The 24,118-nt window shown below is 47.4% G+C and overlaps 1 protein-coding gene across 1 annotated transcript in view; it reads left to right on the top strand.

Moving 5' to 3' along the window:
- Positions 1-22,092, top strand: part of ATP1A3 (ATPase Na+/K+ transporting subunit alpha 3) — a 56,570-nt gene extending 34,478 nt beyond the window's left edge. Inside the window, exons 12-24 of the mRNA XM_084816298.1 lie at positions 347-481; positions 5,734-5,926; positions 6,270-6,445; positions 7,266-7,402; positions 8,357-8,507; positions 9,714-9,882; positions 10,921-11,075; positions 12,787-12,910; positions 14,735-14,880; positions 17,852-17,982; positions 19,104-19,205; positions 19,419-19,510; positions 20,628-22,092. Coding sequence (XP_084672424.1) covers positions 347-481; positions 5,734-5,926; positions 6,270-6,445; positions 7,266-7,402; positions 8,357-8,507; positions 9,714-9,882; positions 10,921-11,075; positions 12,787-12,910; positions 14,735-14,880; positions 17,852-17,982; positions 19,104-19,205; positions 19,419-19,510; positions 20,628-20,656 — 1,740 coding nt within the window. The 3' untranslated portion in view covers positions 20,657-22,092. The remainder of the gene's footprint in view (positions 1-346; positions 482-5,733; positions 5,927-6,269; positions 6,446-7,265; positions 7,403-8,356; positions 8,508-9,713; positions 9,883-10,920; positions 11,076-12,786; positions 12,911-14,734; positions 14,881-17,851; positions 17,983-19,103; positions 19,206-19,418; positions 19,511-20,627) is intronic.
- Positions 22,093-24,118: the final 2,026 nt, after the last annotated feature.

The following is a 24,118-nucleotide window of genomic DNA, read 5'->3' as shown; positions in this document are numbered from 1 at the left end:
GAGGCAGAGCAACCTAATCATCTAACAAGGGAATGGGAGAGGCACAGAGTTGTATCTCAGCCAAGAAGTGGAAAGTTGGGAACTGGGGTAGTATTGGAGACCTGGCTGAAGAAAATGGCAGGCTGAGATGCACTTGGAGTGGTAAAGTGTCTTAATTTCTATGTTTTCCTCTGAGTGAAAATGCTATAGAGGGTAACAGACTGAGGTGTGTGAAATTGGGGGGGGGGCAGAGAGGAGGGGTGGTGAGTGATAACGGCCAAGCAAAGCAATGTTGTAGACAAACGGGACACTGTGAAAGCTCAGAGTTCCCCCACCCACATTTAAACACCCTTCCCTTTTCCCACAGCGTGACGTGGCAGGAGATGCTTCCGAGTCAGCCCTGTTGAAATGCATTGAGCTCTCCTCTGGATCTGTCAAGCTGATGAGGGAGAAAAACAAAAAAGTGGCCGAGATCCCCTTCAACTCCACCAACAAATACCAGGTATAGGCTCTCAGGTTGTCCCTGTCTTTCCTCAAAACAGTGTCAGCTTATTTAAGAGGACTGGGGCAAGGTGACATTCCACCTGAACAAAATATCTCCTTTTAGCGGAGTTCTTAAAGAAACCAACGCCATTTGCAGGGTGGGGAGCAGAACCCATTAGAAAAAACCCTATCTGCAGCTCCTCTTCAGGCTTTGTTCATGTTCTCTAGAACCTTGTCTGAAAGACATTCTGATATACTCTTCACATTCACCTGTAAATGCCATTTACCTACACCGTACAGTTTCATCTCTCCATCCAGTCTTCCAGAATCTTCCTTCATATAACTGCCCCTCATCCAAAATGGCAGGTATAATTCAGCTCCCCCACAGCCACAGTATGTCTGTCTGTCTGTCTGTCTGTCTGTCTGTCTATTTATTTGCAATATTTATATACCGCTCCACATCAAAGATTTCGGAGCAGTGAACAACAAGGTAAAAGAATAAAACACCATATTAAAGCAATTAAAACATTTTAGAAGTAACAGATTCCGAACTTAATAAACCGCGGCTGATCACTCAAGGAAGGCCTCTTGAAATAACAGTGTAATTTCTAGAACATTCTCCTCTGTAGCAGGGCCACGGTCATGTAACTTGCCCTTCCCACATTATAGTTTATGAATGCAGGCTATGACAACAGCACCTAAGAAGGTTGTTCAGCTTTCAGCCTCTGAATAGCTAGCTGCATAAAGGGGTGGTACCTAGTCAGCAAATATAACTTGGGCACCTCCTCAATTGAAAGGAGAATGCCTGTTGGGAAGGTCGCTGCCTTAGCCTTATCAGATGTCACCTCTAAGCTAAGCCATCCCTAAGGGGGATATGGTAGCAACTACTCCAGCATAACCTTGTGTTTGGTCAGGTCATTCCTCCATATTGGAAGCCTTCTTGTTTTGAGCCTCCCTCAAGAATATACAGCCAGCTTTTATGCTTCTCTTTGTTTTAGTCCCACAGCCTCATCCCTAGGCCATAGCCGTCTTGACAAATGGCTTATAAGATCGTGGTCATCTTGACAAGTAGATTACATGGAGCTCCCGAGCAGTCAGTTTTAACAATGTAACAGTATCACATGGCCTCAGGCCATTTTCTGGACAAGACACTCCAGAACCATTATCAGTCCTAGTCTCAAAACCCTGTCCTGGTTATAAACAACAGTAGCCACCTCGTGGCCTACTTTCTTACATGGACCACACCCATGGCAACTGGAGCTGCCTCATTCTCCCTTGTACACAAACATATTCTTCACTTTCACCAACAAATACTGCCCCCCTCCACATGACACAGTTGTTGAAGCTGAGGAGCGTTGCCTCTTCACCTTTCAGAACCTTCCGTGACAACATTTGCTTCATCTAAGCCAAGAAAAAAATTCCCTTCAGCTCTCCCGCAACCCATATCACAAAGCTCCTTTAACTGATTTTTTCTCATTCATCTCTGCCAGCAGATAACCAGTTGCTAAACTACTCACTGCTTCTGGTATCTTTAAGCAGGTCCTTTTCCTGTTGTTTCTCCCTACCATCTAGTACTCATGGAGACTGCATTTAGATATCATGACTATTAGCCAACAAATAGAGCTCGTCTCCATGAATTGTCTAGTTCTTTTTAAAAAGCCACCTACGTTAGCGGCTGTCACCACACCCAATAGTAGCTAATTCCATACAGCAGTAGTTCTCAAACTGTTTTCCCGGCAGACCACTTGAAAATGGCTAGGCGTCTTGGGAGACCACTTAACAAATTTTGGGGGTTCTGCAAATCAAAGCACATATGTTGCTTGTATTTTAATGACTGTAGCCTTGCCTTTCCAATGGGTGCACCTGTGTTTGCGAGCAACGTTTTGTGAAGTCGGGTGTCACGTTTGTCAGCTTTAGCCTCAGGTGAGGTTTGGCATTCATCGTGCTTCTTTATTTGGACTTGAGGGCCCTGGTCAAAACAGCCTTGACCTCTGTTGTCAGAAAAAAATAAATCCAAGTGGAGGGCCAAGTATCAGTATTCTCGACTGTTCCACAACCATTCCACAGACCACGTGAGAGGAGCTTGTAGATCCTAGTGTGTGAAGCACTGTATTTAGAATTTACCTGTTTTTGTCTGGCCTTAGCAGATGTTCCCCAAACTATTTTCAAGCAGTGATTTGTTAGGCCTGGCTCACATATGTGTGTCTTCCTTTCGGCTTTGCAGAACAGAAACTCATTCCGACCTCAATGCTTGCCCAGTATTTTAAAAAGCTGGGGTGGCCTGTCTGGAAACCTGACACATATGCTGGGGGATCCCAGCCTGGGCCCAGCTCTGTCTCTCTCTATTCCATGGAGTTGCCATGGCGAGGACTGAGTCAGTGATCCCAATACAGATCTTCATTCCTGGATTCTCAGGCCCATCAGCCTTAATCCTGTCTCCTTCACCGACAGCTGGGGGGGATTAGCCAGGATTCCCTATGGGCAACAGTCCGGAATGATTGGCCTCAGTGAACAACTCCCCACAGAGCCAGAAAGGGCAGTGCCCCTGTACAAATTGATGCCTGTCTCTATTGTTTTTGCCCAGGTCCAAAGTGTACCAGCTATGCACTGCCAGCATCTTATCCCCAACATAACATTGGTTGTGGTGCCAACAGGACTTCATTTGAGCCTGGCTCACCCACTTCAGTTCAGTTTGGCCATAAGCCATCCCAATATCCCAACAGAACTGAATGATGAAAATGTATGTCTTTTATCACAGACTGCCCCAAATATTCACCAACCAAACTGATATCATCAAATGCGGAAGGATTCCCACTTCACATTAACCAAGTTCTCCCGCTCCTATTTATAATGGATTCTAGCTGCAGTGCAACTAGCAAAGCCAGACATCCTTAATGTATTGTTATAATATCAGAATAGTCTAAAACAGGAAAGGGTAGCTGAGGGTGTGTGGGCTGGCTCAGGCCTTGCACAATTGTCTGGGTGGTCCCTTTAACCAAGGTGTGGTCAAAATGTCGCAGACATTTTCACTTTGTAAAGATTTTCACTTTGTTGCAGAGATTTTCACTTTGTAAAGAAAGGAACCAACAAAACTCGGGCATTTCTCAGATATGTTGGTGTACGGCTGTCTCGCATGCATTCCAGGAAAGGAACAAGACTGCCGCAATCTGCCTCTTGTGGGAATTTTTCTGGAAGCGCACTGTTCTGTAGCTTGCCCCTCCCCCATAGATTACCTCATAACCAAGTGCCCTCCAAGTGGGGTGGACTATGACTTCGAGAATTCCCAGCACACATGCATGCTGGGGATAATGAGAGTAGTAGCCCAACCCATCTGGAGGGCGCCAGTTCATGGAAACTGCCTCATCCCATCCAAGCGCATGTCCTATGAGGCCTAATTGCTAGGTAATACTAGCTTTTACAGTGGATGCTGACCAGCTCTGTAAAGGGCACCGTTTATTCTAGTTGCCCCTGACTAGTGCCTGGAGAAAGCAATGCCCCCCCCCCCCCCCCGGAATGCAGAAGCTGGCTTTCCCTGGTCAAAGTTACTTTATGTTTGAAGATGAAAGAATCCCAGTCTGCAATTCAATTTAAAACTGGCATAAGGAAATCACTGCTAGCTGGTCGACAACAGAGGCATATTAAAAGAGAATGTCAGATATCTTCTACTGTGGGAGTAGAAAACCCCCCTGGAAAAACCACACGTTCTCACCATGTAACTAGACATATGTGCAGCAGCCTTCAATGAATATAAAAGGCCTGGTTTTGAAACGAAGGGCTAGATTATAGCTCAGCAACAATAGATATTTCCAGGCAAATGAGTGCCAGCTCTGGAAACTCCACCCCCACCCCGGAACATATGAATTAGTAAACAAGAGTGCCTCTGAGTACATACAGACGGCCTTTTGCTCAGAACTGTGTAAGCTCAGCTAGACCTCAGAGGTCTGGGGTTGGACAATAAAGCGGCTAGATTAGAGTTCCAGGCAGTGAAGCAGCCATGCCACCTGCCTGCAGCAAAGGGAGATGGGCCAAGTATGGCCCATTCCATCTGCTCACCTAGGAGAGACCATTTGGCCCCTCCCATTGCCGAGGCATTTCCTTTCAAGTGGCCATTCTATTATTATGTATTTCTTTAAAATATTCCTTGGCCGCCTTTCAGGGCAGAAGCCCTCCCAAGGCGGCTTACCTAAATATTCTAAGAACTTTGTAATTTTAAGAATTGGTGCCTGAGTTGGCTTTTTGTCTCCCTCACCATCTCTTTCTCCTTTTGTGTTGTGCCTTTTGGATTGTACATGTGCAGGCAGAGGCTGTCATGTTTTTAATCTGTATTATAGCACCTAGAGTACAATCCTATGTGTGTTTAGACAGAAAAAGTTCCTTCAACTTCCAGCATTCCCCAGCCAGCCTCCTGGGGAGGGCTGGGAGTTGTAGAACTTTTTTCTATCTAAACATGCATAGGATTGTGCCCTTGGTACATTTTAGGCACTTTAAAATTATTATTACTAACAACAACAACTTGAGTTTGAGCATCCTTCTTTGGGCAGATTAAACTTGTTGGCACAGTTGTGGAGCAATCAAGAGAGGTGATTCCTGTATGCTCAAACAACAGACATTGTGTCTCCATTGCTATCAATGAATGTTCAGTCCTCCTTGCACAGGTTTGGAGATGTGAAATACACTGGCCTGGCTGCCTATTGTGGGAGGATTTCCAAGGCTTGGTACTATAAAAGTGGCTGGACAAAACCAAGGAGCGTAGGAAGCCACTTCTATAGCATCAAGCCGGAAAACCTCCCAGGGAGGTGTGTTCTATCCCTGCAAGGGGAGAACACATATCTCCCCACTTCAAATGGCAGAAGGAAGAATGAGGTGCTAGAATTCTGGGCTTCAGTCTGCAAAGGGCATTAAATGCTCTCCCACATTAAAAACAGTGCCTCACTGCATGTAAAAAGCTAGTACACTATGGAGAAACATTTAGTGTACCCCTCTCCCTGAAGTACTAGTTTATTACCTGCAGGGAACGTCTGTACATGGAGGCCCATTTAAAAATGTGATGCCCACCACCACCTGCAGTTTGAAGTGGTACAGTCAAGAATTTTCCTACCTGATTCTCAGTAATGTATAGAGTGGTTCTTAGTCACCCTCTGATGTAGGGAATTCAGGGATCATCCTGTGCCCTAGTCTGTATCATGGGGAAGTTTTTTTTTCAACCTTGCATTTGTGGATTAAGGAGTGCTACTTGTCTCCAGAGAGTGTTTTCCTCTCTCCCTCCTGCAGCTCTCCGTTCACGAGACAGAAGACCCCAACGATAACCGCTACCTGTTGGTGATGAAGGGTGCACCTGAGCGCATCCTGGACCGATGCTCCACCATTCTGGTCCAAGGCAAAGAACAAACCCTCGACGAGGAGCTGAAAGAAGCTTTCCAAAACGCCTACCTGGAGCTGGGAGGACTTGGCGAGCGGGTGCTGGGTACGTATGGCTGGGGAGAGGAGCAGGGAACAGTCTGCCTGGGGGAGGATGGAGGACGGCTGAAGAATGTGAGATGCAGATGGACAGAGGTGCCAAAAGTCATGCAAAATGTATGAGTGAGGTTTTCTAGAAGCCAGATAGGAGGAGCCTACTGATTTGTGCAGCCACTGGCATTGCAGTTTCCAGGCCCAGATTTTTAAGGGCAAGTGGCTACTAGGCGCTCTTGGATGTTGGGGCTTCAAGATCCTAAAGAGACGAGCAGAGTTTTGGGGTTCACTTCTGGCAACCCAAGTTGTATGGGGCAAGTTCCAAGCTTTTTAAAAATCCCCTTCTCGCCCTCCAGGTTTCTGCCACTACTACCTGCCTGAGGAACAGTACCCCAAAGGTTTTGCCTTTGACTGTGACGACGTCAACTTTTCTACTGACAACCTCTGCTTCGTCGGGCTCATGTCCATGATTGATCCGCCCCGTGCCGCTGTGCCTGATGCTGTGGGCAAATGCCGAAGTGCTGGCATCAAGGTAAAGCAGCGTTGCTTGTCTAGAAGCTAAGTTGCAGGTGCAAAAATTCAGTTACCGCTTGACTGAGTTGCCTGGTGGCTTTATGAAAACACACTTTGCCCAGTGCTGAGATGGAATCCACTGTGGGATGGTGCCTTGCTCGCTGCTTGGGTGCATCCGTCTCTGTGAAGCAGCAACCCTGCCTTAGCAGCAGCACCTGTATTTTATTGTCTTATGAATTGTTGTAAACTGCCCAGAAAGCTTCAGTTACTGGGTGGTATAGAAATGAAATTGCTGTTGTCGTTGTTGTTGTTGTTGTTGTTGTTGTTGTTATTAATAATATCCCTTCCTGGTGAAAGGATCAGAAACGGCTGAATTGATTTACACCCCCAAGGTCATTCAAAAGCCTGTGGCATAAATGTACTCCAGGGCTCTTTGATTAATCAATTTGCCCAGAGCCTAGGATCCAGGATCAAAGGTTCTGTCTTTGTCCCTGGGCAGTCCACTGATTGGCCCAAAGTCTGCAAAGCCTTCAGTGACATCAGAGGAGCTAAGCCAATGGCACCTTGAGGGGCTGTGACACCTTAGACTTGAATTAGACCCAACATACACATTGAGAGAGGTATCAAGAAGGAAGCTGCATCATCTTGGTAACAACGTGGGCCACCCTAGCAATGGTTGCTCTAGAGTCCTGTTGTACCTCCCTCTAAACCTCTAGCTGTTAGTTTGGAAGGCTGGACTGGATTGGACTAAACAGGTCTTCTTGGCTTGCTGAACAATCTTCTTGGTCTTCTGTCCACTTGCTGGGACTCCTTTGGTAACCAACACTCTCCTCCACCAGGTGATCATGGTAACAGGTGACCATCCCATCACAGCCAAGGCCATTGCCAAAGGTGTGGGAATTATCTCTGAAGGCAATGAGACAGTGGAAGACATTGCCGCCCGACTGAACATCCCCGTCAGCCAGGTCAACCCCAGGTGAGGGGATAGCAGACAGGGTAAAGGGGTGGGTGGGAGAGGGAGGAATAAAAACACATGGGGTTGAGAGAAGGCCAAGGGAGAAAAAAAAATGTGGAAGGCACAGAGGAAGGACATTTGGAACAACATGGACTGGGGCAAGGAAGAAACACACCTGAGGGGAACTGGCTTTGGCTGATGTTTTGCCACCATATTAGAAGATAGTTTCCTCTATGAAGCTAAGAAAGTCTGGGCTTGGCTAGTAGACTCTCGAAACCCATATTAGAGTATCCACTACACACTTACATTGGCTTTATTATCTATTTAACTGTTACGGCTCCCTCCCTCAGTGGCCTGTATGAAGATTCTGGGAATTGTCATTTGGTGAGGGCCCTCACACGAGTGCTGTTCCCAGGGGAGAGGGTATGACTATTCAACCACTTTGAGCCTGTTGGGTAGATAAGTCCTCAGAGCTACTTGGAAGGAGGGAGGAGTACAAATATAGCAAAACAGTCCTGAACTGCTGTCTCATAAGAGGTCAGAAGACTGTCGCTCCTTACCTCACCTATCCTGCCTGCTTTGTTGAGCTCCTATAAAGTATTCACATTAACTGATTTACTCCCCACTACTTCTCCATGCACCAATGTGGCTGACTCTTGCTTCCCATACATCAGGTCATGCCCCAGGATCACTGGACTCCATTCTCCCTCCACTACTGCTGGTGGGATCCCCTACCCGTTACCTGGCCTGACCTTACCTTCCATTCTTCCTTCACCCCCTGCAGTGCCAGTGAAGCAGGGGCTCCAAGGTGGTGCTGAGAAGGAATATCAGTTTGGTGCTAAGGGCCATCCCTTCCAAAGTGCCATCTTGGGCAGTGCCCTTGGGTTACCTAGTGGTAGGGACAGGCCTCTCTCCATGGTGGATGGTGATGCCCACCCACCACCACATCCCCACCATGATCTTTTATCCACCCAGAGATGCCAAAGCCTGTGTGATCCATGGCACGGACTTGAAAGACATGACCACGGACCAAATTGATGAGATTCTACAGAACCACACGGAGATTGTCTTTGCCCGTACCTCTCCGCAACAGAAACTCATCATTGTGGAAGGTTGCCAGAGACAGGTAGGACCTCAGGCGGTGTCCCAAACCAGCACGTCCCTCTCCTCATCGTCTAGCCTGCTCCTCAGCCTCCTGCCAAATCCTGTCAAGCTCCTCTTCTCTGTGCAGTGTGCTGTTCAAGGCAACCAGTGCAGGTTTCGTTTCCAGTGGAGGAGAGAGCCATGCAGACTTATGCTCCCTTTGTACAAAATCCCTTTATCTACAAATGGAGAGGTTGAGTAGGTGGTGCTAGCCTGAGCTCAAAGCCCACCAGGCAACTTCCCCTGAGCCTCGGCTTCCTACAACTGACAACTACGCAACTCCTTCAACACAATCACATGACAGCCTTTTAAGGGCTTCGTTCACACAACCAGGGATGAGGTAGTAAATGTTTGGTATGTGCAGGGAGTGTTTTTCTCCCCATGTGAAAAAGTTTGACCATAGGATCTAAAGCAGTACAATCCAAGAGCAGTTTAGCATCTCATCGGCTGCTTGCGTGAACCTTGCGTTGCCAGCTGAAACCCCGCCCCCCCAACAGCAACAACCCTCTCCCAGCCTGCTCTTGCACAGCAGCTTGACTTGCAGAAATCAGCAGGTGACGCTTGCCACAGTACAGAGGTAAGTGTTATCATTGGCCTGTGTTTGAAGATCAACCTGGTGTTAAAGGCACAGGAACGGGGACTAGTAAAAAAAAAGAAGACACAAAAATCTGATATATCCCCATCTTCTCCAGCCTGGTGCTCTTCAGATTCCCATTCCCAGAATTACGAGTCAGCATGGCCATTTGCCATGCTGGCTGGGAATTATGGAGTGGCAGTTGTGGAGGCTGGTGGCTCCAATGTCAGTGGCACAGTGAATCCACTCCAGGTTTCAGGCAGAACTCTAAAGGAGCTATCCAAGGTGCTTTGCTTTGCACCTTGGATAGCTCCTTTAGAGTTCTGACACCCGGAGCGGATTTACTGACCCACTGTCATCGGAGCCACCAGCCTCCACTGAGTTGCAGTTCAACACACCTGGATGGAACCAGGTTGGGTACGGCTGATATACCCCATTGCAGGCTCACAGGTAAGGCTGATAAACCCCATTGCAGGCTCACAGGCAGCACTCCTCAGTGCTGTCATCTCCACCAAAACCAACCCTGTATGGACAGGCTGTGTGATTGCCCACCTGTGTACCACACCGACAGCATCGTCCCCTTGGCCCCAACTGTTTGTTTGTTCCCCTCGACAGGGTGCGATCGTGGCAGTAACGGGTGACGGAGTGAACGACTCACCTGCCCTGAAAAAGGCCGACATTGGGGTAGCTATGGGCATCGCTGGCTCTGACGTCTCCAAGCAGGCTGCCGACATGATTCTCTTAGATGACAACTTTGCTTCTATTGTCACCGGAGTCGAGGAGGGTAAGCAACAGGGATTGTTTGGGGAGGGAAGGGGGTAGTTCCAGGCCAAGGACCACTGTGGGTGAGGGCATAACTTGGTTGTTGGCACTGTTAAAATCTTGCTTCTGCAGAAAAAACCCTAGAGTGAGAACATTGACAGGGGCCCTGGGGACAATCACATCCAACTGCTTTCCATAGAACAGGATATTCATTACATAAAGCATCCCCAAGAGATGTCTGTCCAGATTTTTCTTGGATATCTCCAAGGAAGAGGAGCCTAGGGCATATGTATACTACAAACATTTATCAGTTTTCACCGAATCATAGAGCTGGACCTGCAATGACAGCATCCCTGGCAGATGGCGATGCAGCCTTTCCTTAAAGACCTCCAGCAAAGGAAAGCTGACCACCTCCCATGACAGGCAGTTCCACTGTCCAATGACTCTTACCATTTGAAAGTTTCTCCTAATGTTTAGCTGTTGCTGTTGTCATGCACTGCTGTTTTCATGCATTGGTTCGAGTTTTGTTCCAGTTCAACTGCCATTGTTCCCCCCACCAAAAAAAAATCATGGGAAGTTGTAGTTTGATTAGGGTGCCAAGAATTCTCAGTTCTCACAGAACTATAATACCCAGGATTCCCTGAGAAGAGGAAACAACTGCTAAGCCAGTTTAAGAATGTAGTGGTGAGGCCACACCCCAAAATAAACCTCTTTAAGTAACTTGTTCCATTGCTAAACTTTTCATTAGGGAGCTTTTCCTAATATTCAATGCACCTTATGTTCCCCTCTGTAGCTAAAGCTGTTGCTTCTTATGCTGTCCATGGTGGAATTGTTCCCTGACTACTTCTTCCCAATATCTTTTTAAAAGAGATGAGGGAAGCAGTTATGTGCTCTGTGTTATAAAGGAGGGGCGGGGGGGTGACATGAGAGGAAGGGGAGGGTAGAATCAAATTTAGGGAGGGAGCCAGTGGGTGCTGGCTCTGACTTTTGGGAATCCTGCTTTCCTCCAGCTGTGCTGCCTGCCTCTCCCCCTTATGCCCATGTGTCTCCCTCCCGCCAGGACGTCTGATCTTCGACAATCTGAAGAAATCCATCGCCTACACCTTGACCAGCAACATCCCCGAGATCACCCCCTTCTTGCTCTTCATTATGGCCAACATCCCTCTTCCCTTGGGCACCATCACCATCCTCTGCATTGACTTAGGCACTGACATGGTGAGTCCTCCCCACCCCGCTAGACACACACTTTCTGTTTCTGTCAGTCACACTTTCTGGGACTGTTCAATCCCAGTGCCTAAATATTCCCCAAACTGTAATGTATTGCTTTCTCTTTGTAATCCACCTCATGACTTTCCAGGCCATGGTTCAATTCTCAATTAAGGTTTACACCAACAGCAAATGACATGGTAAAGCTGTTACTTGACTGTACCACTTTAGACTGCACTGGGGGCGGGGGGAGAAGCATGATTGCTTGCTCCCTCATGAAAATGATTTTTAAAATCTGCATATAGAAATCTTAAAGAGAACACTAGTCTAGAGAAACCTTCTCCCTCACAGACTTCTACACACACAGATTTCCCCGCTTCTCTGTCTCTCACACATACACATAATACAGGAACTAGTTTTAAACCCATCATGGCTTTTACCCCTCAGGGAATTGTGGGAACTGTAGTTCTCACAAGAGTGCTGCTGAGAATTCTCTTGTTACATTGAAGAACTACAGTTCCCAGGGTTGTATGCGAGGGAGAAACCATGACAGTGAAACTGGTTGAAGTATCTAGGGGATTCCTGCCCTTATTGTGCATGTTAAGCATTGGGTTTGCATATTATTTACATTTTGAGCATGGAGGCTCAGTCAGCGCCTCACATTGCCGATTTGACAAAATGGCTACCTCTGAGCAGCCAACTCATTCTGAGCAAAGAATGCAGAAAAATCATTCTGGAACATCTAAAAAGTTCAGTCACTGAATATCCCCATTCCTATATATATGCTTTAAAAATTCAGGCTCAGCTGGTAGACTCTCCGATCCAGAAACTAACAGAGTGTGAAGCTCACCAGAGCCTCCTCTGACAGCCCTTTGAATAGTGGACTCTCCTCTGTAAAGGACACATGGCCACCCTACTCGCTGATCAGGAGGTGATACCTGATAGGATAAAAGCAGGACCTTATCATGCCTGGTGGGACAGAGGATCAGGGCCAGAGCCAGAGGTTGGCATCATCAGGCACCTGCTGAGGGCCATGCTTGGCAGGGGCCTTACTGCTGACCACCATGGCGCCCTGGCCCTGCTGCTGTTCCTCCCTGCCACTTGCCTACCCTCTCCTTCTGGGGGTAGTTGGGATTGGAGCAACAGAGAAAGGGCGAGTGAGTGCGTGCTGGAGGTGAGAAGGAGCAGGCTACTCAGGGCATTTCGCCAGAGGGTCCCCCGAAACCTGGAGCTGACATGGCAAAGGATGGGACTTGGCTAGTCAGGAGGAGAGCCAGGCTATGTCTGGTGCCTCTGCAACTCGTATCACCCCTGGCCATTGGTCATACTGGCTAGGGATGATGGGAATTGCAGTCCAAAATATTTGGAGGGCACCAGGTTGGTGAAGGCTGCTCGCTCTATCTATCTATCTATCTATCTATCTATCTATCTATCTATCTATCTATCTTTCTATTTATTTAATTTCTATACCGCCCAATAGCTGAAACTCTCTGGGCAGTTCACTCTAGGTGGAGTTTGGTAGACATGGAAGGAGCAAAGCAAATTCACAAAACCCTTCAAGGCCAGCAGAAAATAGCCTGCCCCCTTGCTTCCGGTCCCTCAGCCCTGAGATTATTTCACTCCTTCCCTGGAGAAGAAAGCCTGTATCCTAAAACTTCAGGTCCAGTCCTGTCACCCTTGGCAACCCTTCCAACGACAACCCTCTCAACTCTCCCTCCAGGTGCCAGCCATCTCCTTGGCTTACGAAGCAGCAGAGAGTGACATCATGAAGCGTCAACCTCGAAACCCCAGGACTGACAAGCTGGTGAATGAGCGTCTGATCAGCATGGCCTATGGGCAGATTGGTGAGTGAAGATGAGTGGGCCAACGTGGAGGGCTGACCCATCGTCTGTTGGAGATGGGAGCAGGGCGGTGGTGAATCAGGCAGGTCTTGAGAGTCAGGTCAGCTTCTAGCTATTGGGATCTGGCTGTTGGTCCCAGTGACAGCAGCAGGATCCGTGAACCCAAGTATGAGCAGGTGGCAAGACAAGTCCTTGGGGCAGAGGTGGAAATATTGCTGGGAGACACCGGCAACTACATCATTCGACGTTGAATATACAAACAAGGGATTGCAACCAGGTTCTGTGCATGTTTACTCAGAAGTAAGTCCCACTGAATCCAATGGGACTCCCAAGTAAGAGTGCATAAGAGTAAAGCCTTACAGTGCAATCCTAAACATGTTTTACTCAATGTCCATGGAGAACAATGCTTGGTAAGTGTTTTTAGGTTTTCAGGCTTTGTGATCTCACTCTTTCATTTACAATCTATTTATTTTAAAGTTTTACAACCGCCTTTTAGGGTAAACCCTCCCACAATTTAAAACCACCAAACACGATAATGCAAACAATAAGATACAACCAGATAGCACCATATACACACTGGCACTCAGTCAACCAAATCCTAACTCCTTTCCCTCCTTCTCTCCATCTCACCTTCGTTCAGAGGAAGGTGGTGGTGCAGGACTACGGGGAGTGGCCAAATTGTGAAGAATAGCTTCAAAAATGATTGACTGTACACCATACCAATGCACCTCCCCCACTGCCCAATTCACCACCGTTAACCCGAATTCCCTAACTGGAGTAATATTTTGTAAATGAAAAAGAGATATGCATATATCTACTTATTGCCTGTAATTTGTTCTGTTTTCAAGATCCAGATGTTCAAAGACTTGTTCCTATAACTGTTGGGAAGGAAGGAGGGAAAGGTGGGCTGTAGGCAGCGCTGGCTCCAGGTGTTTGAGGGACCCTGGGCAAATCACCCTCAGTGGGCCCCCTCCCACATTGAGTCTGTTGTCATCACCTGCTCTTGTTCCTCATAATTGCTACCACTTGTTTGGTTGACGGGCAGAGAGCCAGTGAGCAAGGAGGCCGTGGCACCTTCTGCTCCTCCTCCTCACTACCATCTTCATCTGGGCCAGAGCAAGAGGCAGGTGAACAAGCCGGTTGCAATGGTGAAGAGGAAGAGCAAGTCTCTTGTCAGTGGGCCCCTGCTGGGAGTGGGCCCTTGTCAGGTGCCCAACTGTGCCTACCTTTGATGCTGGCCCTGAATCAGAGTAGTCAATACTGGGTTAGATGAACATACAACCTTATCTGGTATAAGGTAGTTTCCTATGTCCTTATGCCATTTGGATAGCCATGAAACATATCAATCTGGTTTATCTACACAAGTTAGAAACTGGAACTGAATTCACAGAAATCCCTCTGGCTTACACTTACCTAAACTCATTTGTCCTTGATGGATTCATTTTTCAGTAATATATGTATATCTCAAACACTAGCTAATTACTCAGGATACTCAATTCTGTGGCAGATTCAAGATTCTATGCTTGTACTACCAAAACAAATAACAAGCTTGCACAGAGCCACTCACCTGGTTGCCTGTGGTGAGTGGATATCACCAACCAACCAGACAGGGAAGCTTTACAACAGTTGCGGTTCTTGTATGCCATAGATGACTAAGATTCATGCAGATGGACTTACATGGCCCTATCTGCATTGCGAACGCATAGGCTTAGACTGGGACTAAGGAGGATTAGAAGTGTTAAAATGGCGGAAATGAGAGAGGAGTCAAATGCCATGACTGAAGGGCAAGGAAAGATGGATTCCACCAGCTTCCAAATTATTTTGCAGGAATGATTCAAGCGCTGGGTGGTTTCTTCTCCTACTTTGTGATCTTGGCTGAGAATGGGTTCCTTCCATCTGTTCTTGTGGGCATCCGTCTTAACTGGGATGATCGGACAGTCAATGACCTGGAGGATTCATATGGGCAGCAGTGGGTAAGTAGCAGGAAGCCATCTTTGTTATATAGATGTTGCAGTGTAAGTTTGGCAATGTGGTGTAATTACAGAAGGTAAGGCTGCAGTCCTATACCCGCTTATCTGGGAGTAAGCACCACTGAACACAGTGGAACTTATTCCTGAGTACATATGCATAGGATTGTGCTGGAAATACTTTAGTAGCTAAAAACCTGAGTCTCAACACATCGAGTCCTGCCCCAGACCAAAGCTGACAATTTCTTCCCTTTTCTTTATATACCAAACCTAATTCGACCACACTGTACCCATTGGTACTTGACCTAATTTCTGATATTTGGCCACTGACACTTCCAGTGACCGAATTAAATTGAGTGCCAGTGTGTAAGCCAGACTTCCCCAACCTGGCAACTTCCAGATCTGTTGGACTTCAACTCCCATTGGCCAAGCTGGATGGGGACAATAGGAGTTGTAGTCCAACACATCTAGAGGGTGCCAGGTCAGGGAACACTGATGTAAGGTGTAGCTGAATTAGTTCTGGTATATAAAGGAAAGGGGGGAGATGGTCAACTTTGGACTGGGGCAGGGATGGATGTGTTGAGACTCGGAATTGTAATGATAATTGGTCAAAATGTATTACGTTCTGGAACAACTCTAATATAATAGAACTAAACATGTTTCAAATAATTCATTTTCAATATTGTGATTTGTTGTTGTTGTTGAATAGCGCCTGATCTGAGTTTGACAGTGAAAATGACATTTTCAAGCAAGAGAGCACATTTTTAATATTCCCCCGAGGGCATCATGATGCTTGAGGTTGGGTCTGGGATTAATGGGGCTGAGAGCTAGTGTGATCTAGTGGAGTGATAGGTTTATATCCAAGAGAACTGGGTTCAATCTCCAGTTCAGTGATGGCGACTGGGAGGCCTTTGGGCCTTCTCTGTAGCAGCAGCTGCCATGTGGAAAACCCTCTCCCATGCAGTTCAGGAGGGAGAAATTATAACATCTTTTAATCGCTTCCTGAAAACACATCTTTTCATGCAGGCTTTCCCTGGGCTGTAACTGCTTCTGGTTTACCTTGGTTGTATCTGGTATTTTTATAAGTTTAAAAGTTTTATATTATGTTTTTTCAAGTTGTATTTTATGGTTTTAACTGTGAACTGCCCAGAGAGCCTCGGCTATTGGGCAGTATAAAAACGTAATGAATAAGTAATTAAAAAATCCTCTCTTCCAACTGGTATTCCATTTCTGTGAAACGGGGATAAATAACAGATACCTACTTAGCAGAATATTGAGAAGATTAAGACACTAATGATAAGGATTGGCAAGCATTGTTAAACAATTCTGTAGGAATAATTAATGATTAGAATTGTTATTATTTCACTCGTAACTCAAAAGGAAACCCCTACTTGCCTACACAGAGTCACAGAAGCTCTTATTCCTTGGCTGCTTTCTGTGGCTGCCTGTATTCTTGTCCCATTCCATGACCGCAGCCAGTATTACAGAATGTTCTGAGTTAATTCTTACAGTGAATTCTCTGTACCGGAATGGAAGGACAGAAGGCACTTTGGAACAAGCATAACCAGGGGGTGTTTTGCTACAGGCATGTATGGAACATGGAACAGCTTGTTTGCTTTCTTTGGCCAAATTAGATGAAATGCTGGAGATCCAACCACCCATCTCTTTAATTTTATTGTTTAAAGCAGCTGTGTGGAGGAGGGAATTGGTTCAGGACTATGGTGCTGGGAGATAATGGTTTTAACCCCCCCCCCCTTGTTTAAAATCCTCCTGTGAAGATAATATTTACCCCATTATGGAAAATGTAAAGGTGTCTGTAAATTTTCACTAAGAATTTATATTGTGAAAACAGCAGGGGGCAGGGGGGGAGGATTAACCTGTCACTCCCCCAGCCCAATTCACAAACACTTTTGCAGAGCTGCTTTTATTTTTATTTTTTTAAGGGATGGGAGATCCAGCATGGGTGATCTGATCATGGACCTCCGACATCTTGTCTAGTTGGGTTCTTAAACATCAAACTCTTACTTCCTCCAGAACATTGAGACACAACACTGGCATCCATATTTCCTTATGAGACTGCACATGAACACATATGCACAGTATTAAAAAAGCAGGGTGGGGGTTGAGAGATAACCACATGCCAATCTAAGCATGGAACTAAAGAAAATATGAAAGCTGAGATTTGGGAATTGGTTGTCACTGTGAGCAGCGCTGCAGGAGAGAGAGGCTGAAACCTCCAGGAGCTTGAGTTAGGATCTAGAGGGGCATCTTCCATCACTGTTGCATGCATGGCCAGCCCTACCACTAGGCAGAGTGAGGCAGAGGGTAGATGTTGGTGGGTGGGGGAATGGAAGCAAGGTGTTGGAGACCCCTGTGGTCTGCCTGCACTTCCCACACTAGCCGGTTACCCTGAGGAGGAGGATGTGCCATCACCAGTGCCAAAATAAAATGTAAGTGCCAGCTTCTGTACATGAAACGGAGGGCGCCATCTTGCCCTTTGCCTCAGGCAGCAAAATGTCTTGGGCTGGCCCTCGTTGTATGGTGATGCAGGGAGGAGCTGGGTGGGGCTGGTAGGGAGCAGCTGCTGGTGAAATTCTCCCTCTGGTGCAGCTCTTAATAGGAGCGCTTTCTGGATCTGGATCTAACAAATTTAGTAGGGAGGTGGAGATGGCCTGTATGGAAACTGAGTCATATCTCCATGGCCACAAGATGTTGAAGTCCCAGCAGCCTTAGGGCCAGTGTAGAGGGCATTAGGGATGGCCAAGCCAGTTTATTTATGTTCACTGATAAGTATTTTCTTTCCCATTTCCACAACAATCTGTGCTTTAAGAAGAAATCTGCATGAAAATGTGCATGTAGATATGTATTTAAACATGAGAGAGAGAGAGAGAGAGAGAGGAGATAGGGTGCTGTATTTCTGGCTGTGCCTGGGCTACAGCTTCCACCCTACCGCTTCCATCCTCCTTTGCTCTCCTAGACCTACGAGCAACGCAAAGTGGTGGAATTCACTTGCCACACAGCCTTCTTTGTCAGCATTGTGGTGGTGCAGTGGGCCGACTTGATCATCTGCAAAACCAGGAGGAATTCAGTCTTCCAGCAGGGCATGAGGTAAGGCGACTGTATCATCAGTTTGCTGAAGGAAACAGCAGAGCCAGCCTGCTGCAACCAAAAATGGATTACAGAAGAGAGGCCAGCGTGTTCCAAATCTTCGTGGGCACAATGTGCACAGAGGGAAGGATTGAGGCCAGAGGTGAATCATGAAGGATCGGGCTCAGGGTTTGCTTGCACCAGCCTTCCCCAACCTGGGGCCCTCTAGATGTTTGGAACCAACTCCCATCAGCCGCTAGCTAGCATGGCCATTGGTCAAGAATGCTGGGGGTTGTAGTCTAACACATCTGGAGGGCATCAGGTTGGGGAAGGCTGGCTTACACATTTTGGATTCAGAAGTTGTGATCTCCAGGCAGGAACCCCTGTGTACAAGGATCAAGGGGTCCCCTAGAATCAGCAGAGGCTGGTGGCTCCGATGTCAGTGGGACGGTGAATCCGCTCTGGGTTTCGGTCAGAACTCTAAAGGTTTGGATAGCTCCTTTAGAGTTCTGACTGAAATCTGGAGCGGATTCACCATCCCACTGACATCAGAGCCACCAGCCTCCATTGCCTGGGATTCCACATCCTTTTGGTGCCTCCACACGTTATTACATGGCAGAAAACTGGAGAATGCCATCGAGTGTGACCTTGACAGGCAGGTGTAGCCAACCCGGCTCTTTGATGGCTGTACCTGTATAATAGATGTATTTCTAATCACCTGTTCATCTTGTTCACATATTACAGTTTTAGGGGTCCTCTTTAAAGATGTAATGTGTAACGGGGCTCTGTTTTGGGTCATTCACAAGCCAACATTTCTGTTCTAGGGCACTGTGAACCTTCAACCCACAGCAGGGATAACCCTGCTCTTGTAGGCCTGATTAGAGCCACTTCATAGTTTATAGAGCAGGTGGGTTATACTAGCATTTCCCATGGGACTTTGTAAATCCCTCTACGATATACAGGTGATATGGGCCAGGTGAGCTGTGATCGGCTGTGAGTCATTGGTGGGATGTTTAGGGATGTGTGTCTTTCCTTTGCCATGTGTGGGTATTGGAATAGTTTCCAAAAATGGAGGTGGCTGTGGAACCGAGAGAGTTACTCTTTGAGTCCGTGGGGCTCACACACACTCTTTTTCCCTTTAGAAACAAGATCCTTATTTTTGGTCTCTTTGAGGAGACTGCCTTGGCCGCCTTCCTATCCTACTGTCCTGGCATGGATGTGGCACTGAGAATGTATCCCCTAAAGTGAGTACGGTCAGGCGCTGGCCTCGTCAAGCAAGATGCATTATTTCCATCTCTGGTGCATGCTGTTTTACTCTGGAGGGTTGGGCTGGAGAACACTCAAGACATCTGCTTCAATCACAGGGAGCCTTTATCCCCCGGTCACCCACCCGACCCAGACCCTCACACTTCTCCCAGCTCTTGTGCTTAGCTTCTCCCATTCCCTTCTCTCATCAGGCCTAGCTGGTGGTTCTGCGCCTTCCCATACAGTTTCCTCATTTTTGTGTATGATGAGATCCGTAAACTCATACTGCGCCGTAATCCAGGAGGTGAGTGGGGCACGGGAGGGGGCAGTAAAGTGTGCAGAAAATTGGGGAAATCCCTGGACTTTAAAATAAGGGCTCTTTTAATTGTCTAATTTGTATTTGTTAATTTATACATGACGCTTAACAGAGTAGCATAAGCCAGACAGATTTCTAAGGAGTTTACAATCTAAATTGCTCTTTCTTGCCTGCTGCCCCTTACGCATTTGAAGCTTCTTTTCCCTTTTCCCCTCCATCTTGGATTCCTGCATTGAGCAGGGGGTTGGACTCGGTGGCCTTGTAGGCCCCCTCCAACCCTACTATTCTATGATTCTATGACCTTCCTTCATTCCCTCAGTTATCTGCCATATGTTTGAAAGTTTTTATTGTAAACTCCTTGGGGCAGAGATCTCTCTCCTTCAATAAGCACCATGCTTATTGGTGGAAATAATGATGAGGATGAGGATGATAATAACAATAGCAGTAATAATAGTATCCAAGGGTAGTTTTGCACTAGCAGAAAATGCTTCCTCTCCTGCAAGGAAGGGCACTCAATTTTTTGCCAGCCCCCTTTATCACAGGATGTAGTGATGGTCACCAACTTGGATGGCTTTAAAAGGGATTAAACAGATTCATGGAGAATAAGGCCATCAATGGCTACTAATCATGATGGCTATATATTACTTCCAGTATCAGAGGCAGGGTGCCTCTGAATTCCAGTTGCTGGAGAAAACGGGCAGGAGGGTGCTACTGCATGCACGTCTTGCTTGTGGGCTGGCCACAGTGGGAACAGACTGATAGGTCTTTGGACTGATCTAGCAGGGCTCTTCTTAAGTTCTTATCTAGAGCAGTCCTCTGGCCATATCCCACACTGTTCTGGAGGGTCCCCTCACTCTCAGAAGCAGCTTTTCAGGGTGGGTGGGTAGGGGGATTGACAAAAATTGGCCACCCTGCCTTATGCAAGCAGGAGTGCTTTCTACTAATGCAAAAAGCCATCAATGGATGAAACATTGCCATCACCATATGATCTGGGTGGGATTATACAGAAGGAGAATGGAGGGAATTGATGGGAGAGCACTGTGTGGAGATTGGGGGCAAGTTGTTACTTGGTGCTAATGCCCACCCATGTCCATTTTTCTTACAGGATGGGTGGAGAAAGAAACCTACTACTGAGCCTCTTCCCTTGTCTGTTGCTGGTTGTTTCCCCTGCCGGGAGGGATGCTCCCCCCTCCAAAATTCTGCCTATTCTCCCCCCTGATTATGAGAGAGACTGTCACTGGGATCATAAGCTCGGCCATAGAAACAACAAACCAAGCCCCCTACCCCCCATTTCCCCAACCCGGGTGGCTGAGATGGGAAATGCATCCTGTCTCATCCTGCATGTATGTCCCAGGCTGGAGGTGGGGGAAGGAAACCCCTCACCTATGCCCCACAACCTCTGCTCTCTGCCATATTCTTCCTTTTGTTTTTAGGAGCAGCCTGGGGGATGAGGGGGCATTGTGAGAGATCAAATCGGGGAAATGGGGCAATATTTATTTACCTCTGCAAAACACACCTCCCCGCCCCGCAGTCAAATTCCTTTTCATAGCTGGGATTGAACCCGGGGACCAGCAGCACCCCCGAACAACATGCCTCGGATATGTGAGCCAAGCAGGTCAGAATTTGGGGGGAGGGGGGTTTCTGTTATCCGGTTAGCAGTAGTAAGACTTTTGTCCTGATTTGGGGAGGTGAACCCCTTCTGCTCCTTTTCCCTAATCATTCCCCCTTTTCTCCCCCCCTCCTGTGGTGAGTGAGAGTATGTGTGTGTGTGTGTGTGTGTGCGCGTGTGTGCGCAGGAGAGGGGAACAAAGGTCAGCCATGGGTTAGCCCCACTGCCCAGCTCTGCTTCCTTGGCCTTTTTGATATGTGTGGGGTGGTGAGTGTTTGAGCACAAAGGGGAAAGAATTCAGCAAGAACAAAAAGCACCAGGATTTCTCATCCCCCTTTCCCCTGGCCTCCCACCCCTTCCCCCCCTTGACTCTGACTCCTGCTAGATGTGTAAATGAAACCCAGGAGTTCAGAGTCTCCCTCTGCTGCATGTAGATTTGCTCTCATAGGACCAAGACAGCAGCTTACCCCCACCCCCCATCCATCTGTCTGTGTGTATTGGGGGGCGGGTTGGGTCATTGTTACCCTCCTATTCCAAAAGAACCCATTGAGGGGAAAGGGGGACCTTCCTGGCTGTGTTCCCACTGGTGCTTAACACCACCCTCTCCCCTTGGTCAGCCATTTTCCTGTGTCTGGCCCACCACCTCATATAGAGCAGAGGAGACCTCAGCCATAACCCCTCTCCAGGAGAAAATGTTCCCTTCCTCATCTATCCTGGTGAGGGAGAAGAAGGGGCTCTCTGGGCCTGACTGGGTGAGGTGGCTCCACCTGTTTCCCCCCCCACATCGGCCCATTTTTTCTTTGTGTTTGGGGAGGGGGGACATGAAGGGGCCATGTAGGGGAGGTGTATTCTGTCCTGTCCCATCTCCCCTTCCCATTTCGGGATCGTGTTGTCATGTGAACTAACCAAAACAAGGGGAAAAAAAACAATTTAACAAATTAAAAAAACAGAAGTGGAATATTTAATATGAGAGATCTGGCAGTCTCATTTCGTCTGTGCATGCATGTGTTTATACTGTGAGAAACGCTGCATGAGAACCCATCTACCCAGTACACAGAATGAGGTGCTACACCGAGGAGACAAAATTCTGGGTTGTACGGATTCAGAATGAAGACTGTATGTTTGTGTCTCATATTTTTTAATGTACTCCAATATTAAAACAAAACATAGCCCTGTATGCACTAAATTAACGTATCAAGAAGAAAGGTTTAGAGTAGCTTCCCCTACAGTGTGCTAATTCACTACCTGGAGGTTTTGTTTCTTGTTTTTTTTTTTTACAATGGGAGACACTTTTAAAACACACACACACACACACACACACACACACACACACACACACTTGCAGTCTGAAGTGGTACAGTTCTGAATTCTTCTACACCTCTTTTGCATTCTTCTGCATAATGTGTCAATTAGCTCTGAAAAGATGACCAGCCTGTGTGTCTCACCCAGACCCAGTAGGCAGGAGAGACCAATGTGGTTCATAGCCCACCTCAGCCACAACTGACAGAACTTATAGCTGAGACAAGAGACATGAAGGACCTGTCATGATGTGGAAAAATTCTCTGTAAGTGGCATTATTATATGTATCTGATCTGGCACGGCTGCTTCCCTTGTCTCCAGTGGTGGAACTAAGCTGCCAGCAAAACAAAAACACTGTTGGGAGTTGTGCTTATTTTTAAATTTGACTACGTGACATACACAATAAGGAATGTCTCTCTCTCTCTCTGTCACACACACACACACACACACACACACGCGCGCGCGCGCGCGACTCAGTGGCAGAAACAGCAACAGTAGCTCCATTGGCCAAAGTGTGTGAAACAGCAGTGGGATATCAGTTTGAATTTGGCTAAAGATAGTCCAGCTTGGATTTGTTGTTCTGAGGTCAAGCAGCACCTCACAACACTGGGCAAGGTAGGAAGCGGTGGTTTGGGGGGGGTGTCAGGGGGGAGAGGCATAATAAAAGAGCCTTGCCCTGGGATGCTTGTACTCCTCAGGTCCCAGCTTTGAATCTCCGGCTCTGTGCTCACCTCTCGTGCCCCCACCTCTGGTCTGGCGCTGTCTTTACCTCAGAAGATGCCGCTTGATGCAGCTAATTTAATCGGATTGCTTTTTCCATTTGGCTCCCATGGGGAGGGGGGGCAAGGAGATCATTGCCAAGGCAACTAAAGGATGGAGACAGAGCAAGAGGATATTGCCATAGTGACAAAGCAGCTGAAGTTGCTGACAGGTGGAAAGGTGCTGAGGGAGGCCGTCATCTCTCAGAGAACATGAGGGGCACTCCCAGCAGGTGCTCTTTTTCCTATCTAGAGAGGGCTTTCAGATCCTGCCCCCCGCAATTTTAGAGTCACTAACTTTTGTCCTGGCCCATGCTCCTGTGCCTGATGAAGACCACGTGTGAGGAACATCCAGACTTGTACACACAGCTGCAGGTTCCCCAAACTTCTGATGCACCCCAGGCCTTTTCCCCTCTGAATTAAAATGGGAATACTTCACTCTTAACACCCACAAAGCGAGTCAATGACAAGAACAGGAAGCCTCCTCCAAAGGGTGGATAATGCTGCCATGACTGAATGACCCAATCACGCCTGATGCAAGGAACGGCAACTCCCAGTGGTGGCTGACTGGAAGGAGGAAAAAGCTGGAACAGTGAACTTCGTGGGCATATAGCGTGGAGTCTCTTGTGGGTGGGTGGGTGGGTACTGATGCTCGGAGGAGCAAGTAATTAATCATAGTACTCAGTCTGGGAATTACTGGTGTTCAAAAACCTGCCTCCAGGCATATCGGGTGGATCAGATGATAACATTCTGATGGCTACTTTTCCTTCCCCACCACCCCCACTTGCCGTTTGCTTTAGTACTGTGCACAAAACCACAGTGCTACATTCAGACAGCTGTGATTTAGGGAGAATTTAAGCAGAACTGATCCCAGGTGTACGTACAGAGGGTGCTTCAGCCGCTTCCGCACTTGCCCACCCCTTTTCTCCT

The sequence above is a fragment of the Heloderma suspectum genome, chromosome 10 (assembly GCF_057233095.1).
Source record: "Heloderma suspectum isolate Gila_16-S chromosome 10, 16-S_ref, whole genome shotgun sequence".
NCBI classification, from domain to species: Eukaryota; Metazoa; Chordata; class Lepidosauria; order Squamata; family Helodermatidae; genus Heloderma; species Heloderma suspectum.
Note: the sequence above shows the minus strand (reverse complement) of the source record. Positions and strands in the feature narration are given on the sequence as shown.